Consider the following 5,879-nt stretch of genomic DNA (forward strand, 5'->3'; position numbering starts at 1 on the left):
TAACTCAAGGAAAACTAATTAAATAATATCCGGAATTCAGATATTTTTGGGACTGTTTAGTTCTTCATAGCTTTGAAAATTTTATAAGTTACATGGTTTTTATTAACTATATTTTAATTTCAATATCATAACTTTTGTTGTCAATTTAACATTATTAATGTTGAGAATCTTCAGTTTCTTTAACTTTTAGTACGTATTTACTTTTTTAGGAAATGTGTTAGAAATTGAAGATTGAAATTGATTTAAATTATCATATTTATTTTACACAATATTTATTTTAACTAAAAATGTTATTAAGTTATGCTTCTCGTATGATAACGCCGCATTCTCTGTTTAAATAAATAGTTGAAAATGATTTGAGATGCGTCGTATATACGATCCCACCAACAAGAAGGGATATTTATCCAAACTCGTTCCATAACACAATACATGTAGTGCTAAATGTTACTGAAAACAAGTTTTTAACAATGGCTAATTAAAGTGTATAAACTCTGTGACTCTTTTTGCTTACTTTCATGTGTGTAACTTTGTTCATTCATTTGTGTAGTTTCTACACATATTTCGTAAGCACACATAAATGTTTTAAAAACAACTCTTTTCAACATGTAAGCCAACACGTATGCAAATGAGTAAAAAGTATTGCAAGCACATTGCACACTTAAGGAAGCTCATACCTTTCAAAAATTGAGCACCAGCATGGTTAAATGTATTGATTAGATATAAATAATTAGATGGTCAGAAATTAGCATTAATTTTTTCAACATTTTTTATCAACTAAGTCTTCGATCTACAAAGCAATGTCGGAAATTGCAACATAAACTTAAAACATTTATGTAATAAAGTAAGATAATAATAATAGAAACTACTGCAAGAAAGATCGTGTAATACAAAAAAAAATTAGTATCTCAAAAAAGATTGGTTATTTACCGACGTCAAAAGATATTAGTTAATACTTTCACGTACAATTTTTGGCCTATGCTAAATACGTATAAAAAAAGATCATCATATGCTACCAAAGTACATCAAATTCATACAGATCAACGCATTTTTACCAGATTTATTATAAAAAATTTTATGCTGTTCTGATAAAACCATCTCATATTAAAAAAATAATTTAACAGAAAATTTTACACAGACTTTAACCATCAAAGTCAATAGTTCTGAGAAAAATTTTACACACTTAATTAAATATCGCTTTACTGAATTATTTTTAATTAATGTATTTATTAATTTACCTTAGTTTTTTAACAATGTCGACATGACTTCAGTAATATTTGATTTTTTTCTTACTGAATTGACATGAATTAGACTTACTAATAAAAAACTCTCTCAACGAAAAAATACAAATCAATAAAACATTATATTTGTTCAAACCTATTGGTTCATAATATTTAATTTACGCATCTAAATAGAGATTGATGAAAATGTGTCATTTATAAATAAATGTTTGTGAATACAATAATGCAGTGACTTTTAACACATTCGTTCTAACGATTTTTTATTGTTATTAAAATAAAAAACAATGTACGACATGAACATTTACACTAGTTTCTTAAAAAAGGCGTATTTTTAATTACAAAATAAGTATATCATCTTAAGTTAAATGAAGTTTATACAGTATTATCGTGAATCCAATTGATGTATTCAGACACGCGCGTGTACACACCAGGATATATGGTGCTGGCACAATATGGATCTTTAATAGACCAGGAAACGATACCAGTAAGCTTACCATCGACAGTCAGAGGACCACCAGAATCCCCCTATAATTAAAAGAACGTAACATTATTTTTTACAATATCATGAAAATCGTGTGTATTACAACAGTTTTATTTATATTAGATGTACTACTTAAATTGATTAGATATTTAGTTTATAAATGTATCAAAGACCAGTAGCTCTTAAGCGCTCCATTTCTATGATAAGGTACTTTTATCAGACAAGCCGTATGGATTATTAATTTTATGTGATTGCCTTGCAATGTCAAAATTAATCATTGAATCGTAACTATTGCCGAAATGATAATATAACTCAATATAATTATCAACAAATGAAATCTACATTAAAGTGTAAATTTTTCAAAGTGTTTCATCGGTGGGCATTTCACTTCACATAGACAGCCTTTTTAAGGCACTAAATACGGTTTAAGGAGGTGCCCTAAACACAAAATGTACATATGTACAGCCATACCTAATTGGGGACATATTTATATAAACGTACATAATAATATAAACGATGTTTTTGAATGAATATACCAGTAGAGACGCCCGTAAACTTCTAAATTTTGTATTTAAGGCACCTTCTGTGCCCATCTTCAATACTTTCAAAAGTTTGTCTGTTTATGCAACGAAATGTGGACCAATAAAACTTTAGAAAATAATTACACTACAATACGAACTTTATTTATTGATAGTTGTATTTAGTTATGCAATCATTGGAGTTAGTTTAAAAATTCAAAGGAAAGAGGTACATACTGATATAAAAATAAAACTCATTTATCTAGTGACTGAAAAAAATTCACAAGATCAGAAAATTGATGTGTATCAGCAATTCAATCTAAATTTGGATGGTTCAATTAATCAAAATCTAATCTTTTATCAAGATTCGCATTTCTTTGAAAATTAAACAGAAAAGTGTTTTATTACACAACAATTTATATCTTCTCAATGTAACTAGACCAGTCACCTAAAAATTTTAATTATTCTCAGATAAGGTAACGATCCTTCATCGGGAAATTTTTTAAGTCAATTATAATAAATTTAATTTTAAGATAGATTTGTTGAAAAATAGCATGTATCTAAAAAATCGTTTTTTAATCATTATGATCTATCATTTTTTTAGTGTTTACCAGTCTAAACTGAATCATTCAACTACAACATTCAAAATAAGTCAAACTATAGTAGTTGGCTATACTATCAAACGTTTCGCTTTTAATTAAATACTTCATCGATCTATCTAGCTAGTTTTCATGAAGAAAACAACGATTCATGTCAAATGTTGATAATTAGAAATTCACAGAGTAATGAAAAAAAAGTGACTTATTTCGGCTTGGGGCTTGAAATAGCCTTATTTCCAGGCCTTGGCAACCACTTCTCATATATTAAAATTTGATGGTATAGTGAATCATCAAAAATCGACATATTTTGAAAGTATTGACCATTGAGGCATAACAGCACACCAAGTATACGTAGTTAATCAAAACGTTATTTTTTTTATAATTTTAGATTAATCTGTCAATAGTCCCACTTATTCAGCTTCAGCCAATGTATTGTTCGTCAATACGACTTGGCCTAAGCTTTAAAACTTTTTTCCTCATTATATAATTATTAATGAAAAAATTATAACTTACGTTACATTGTCCTCGTCTCATTTTTGGATCATTGGCACATATATTAGTTTCAGAAACATAACCTCCAATGTTGAACATAACTTGTTTGCAGTAAGCAAGATCAGCGATGAAAATGTTAGCTTTTTGAAGATGATCTGGAGCTTCACCTCCTGACTGTAATATAACATTTAATATTAGAAAGTTTTATCTACGCTCGTAGTTCTTTAAAAATTAAACACCATATCATCACTTACAGACATCAAACTACCCCATCCAGATACTGTAGCTAAACTATTAGTTTCTACTTTTGAGTAAGCATCGGGAAGACGAACTGGTTGTACAAATTTAGTGAACTGAAAAGGCTCGAAAACCTACCAAGAGAAAATTTTCTTTTTTATCATGGTTTTGCTATTGATTTAATGAAGTACTCATTGTTTTGTGAAATAAAACTTTTTAGAAATTAGTCCATTAATTTTTTACAGTTCCTCGTCAAATAATTTAAACGTGCAAATCCAGTATCAGATATGTAGAATTCGCTTAGAAACAAACGTAAGCAAAAAAAAAGAAAGAAAAAAAATAAGAAGTTATATCAGGTAATAATAAGTGTTTAAAAAACTTTCTCATGAAAATACTCACTTTTATTAGAGCAATATCGTTTATAATTCGTCGAGGGTCGTAGTTCTCATGGACAATAAGTCTTTCGGCTTGATACTTAAATCTTGCTTGTGAAAGACTCACGACACCAACAATAACTGTAACTTTCTCCGCTTTTTGTCTGTAAATCAATAACAGTATTATCAATGGTTAATACGCTTGTAGTACACTACAAGTCGCTCGGAAAATTTGGAATGATACACTTTAATTTCATAAGTGACTTTAGCTAATTGTTCTGATGTGAAGAACGTTTTGATTTTTACTATTGTTATTGCTACTATATTATAATTATTACCCATATAAACAGTGAGCAGCCGTAACCACGTAGTTTTGATTAAGTATAGATCCACCACAAAAATGATATCCCATTTGTAAGGATACCTACAAAAAAATTCGGTTGGACTTATTATACCACCATTGATTTTAAATAATATTTTATGAACACTACACGCAGAAAAGTATCACAGGAATTTTTACCGTAAAAGCAACGGTAATCCTGTGATAATTTGTCATTACGTAAATTTTTACCGTAGGTGTTCATGAATTTTTACCGCAGTTTACAGTAATTTTTATGGTAACTGTAAAATTTATTCCAAATTCACTATAATTTTTACTGTACGGCAACGGTAAAATTTCCCCTGAAAGAGTATATATAGCTATAGGCTGCAGGGTCACGTTGGCTGGAGGGGAAGCACCTGATCAGTTGTCTGCTAAAGCGCGGACTAACCTACAAATTGTAGACCTGTGCAGATATTTGCATTAATAGAATTGGTACTTAAAGAATTGTTGGACACATGATGCAGTACTCCTTCGCTTATAGCCATTCATAAAAGATACCCGTACTTTCATCTAAACGTTGATTTCGGTAATACAGATGTTACGTCTATCTCGTTCTCTCATACAGGTTATATAGCCCACTACAGTAGACATCTGGTCAGCCCTTCCCTACAGCCCACGTGACCCTGCAGCCTATAGCTATATGCACTTTCAGGGGAAATTTTACCGTTGCCGTACAGTAAAAATTATAATGAAGTTTGGATAAATTTTACAGTTACCATAAAAATTACTGTAAACTGCGGTAAAAATTCATGAACATCTACGGTAAAAATTTACGTAATGACAAATTATCACAGGATTACCGTTGATTTATGGTAAAAATTCCTGTAATTCTTTTCTGCGTGTAATTCTACAGCAACTACGGAAAAACATAAGAAATTTTTTCATGATTTTTTATTTACAAACTTTTTACAATCTAAGACTGATACTTGTTGATGAATGAAAAAAAAAAAATTTACCTGAAAAGGTATTTCTCCAGGCTGGGCATTTTCACCATTAACTATTCTGGATTCCAAAAATCGCCCTGATAAGTGAAAAAAAATATATTAGTTCAAAAATAATTTCCAAAGTTTGAATAAGCTAAAAAGTTTTTTGCACAAAGAAAAACACCGAACCTTGAGTTAAAGCCAACGAGCTCAACACTAAAGCAAGAAATAACTCCATTTTCGTGGCGATTTGTGTTTTCACTGAATATCTTCCATCCAATTGTCGCTTTATATAGATAGGATTGGACGTTATCTATCGTGCTTAACATATCATCTTGATTTGATAAGATTATCAATTTTCAAGATTGTTGGACGAATATAAAAGATAAATCAGTATTTTTACATTATTGAAGATACGTTGAGGGAATCGAAGATGCTTATTATGATGTAAATTGTATACTTAGAAACTAAAAAATACTTTTCAATTTATCGTTTAATCGACACATGAACAAAAAATTTATAAAGAAAATTAATCGTAAATGAAATATGGTAGTAGTTCTAAAGAATTCTTGAATTCGGTCTTTTTTACTATTCATTATAGGGAGCAGAGGTTTTAATAAATAATTAAAGTATTA

The 5,879-nt window shown here is 29.4% G+C and overlaps 1 protein-coding gene across 1 annotated transcript; it reads right to left on the bottom strand.

Moving 5' to 3' along the window:
- Positions 1-1,481: 1,481 nt before the first annotated feature.
- On the bottom strand, positions 1,482-5,491 carry LOC106643929 (chymotrypsin-2-like). The gene is made up of 7 exons (XM_014359260.2): positions 5,434-5,491; positions 5,278-5,342; positions 4,278-4,363; positions 3,965-4,103; positions 3,583-3,699; positions 3,350-3,502; positions 1,482-1,763 (listed from the first exon to the last, which is right to left on the bottom strand). The coding sequence occupies exons 1-7, from the start codon at positions 5,480-5,482 to the stop codon at positions 1,611-1,613; spliced, it is 762 nt and encodes a 253-aa protein (XP_014214746.2). The 5' UTR covers positions 5,483-5,491; the 3' UTR covers positions 1,482-1,610.
- Positions 5,492-5,879: the final 388 nt, after the last annotated feature.

This window comes from Copidosoma floridanum, unplaced genomic scaffold (genome assembly GCF_036245765.1).
Source record: "Copidosoma floridanum isolate Cflo_tuat_1 unplaced genomic scaffold, Cflo_Japanese_pri ptg000020l, whole genome shotgun sequence".
Lineage (NCBI taxonomy): Eukaryota > Metazoa > Arthropoda > Insecta > Hymenoptera > Encyrtidae > Copidosoma > Copidosoma floridanum.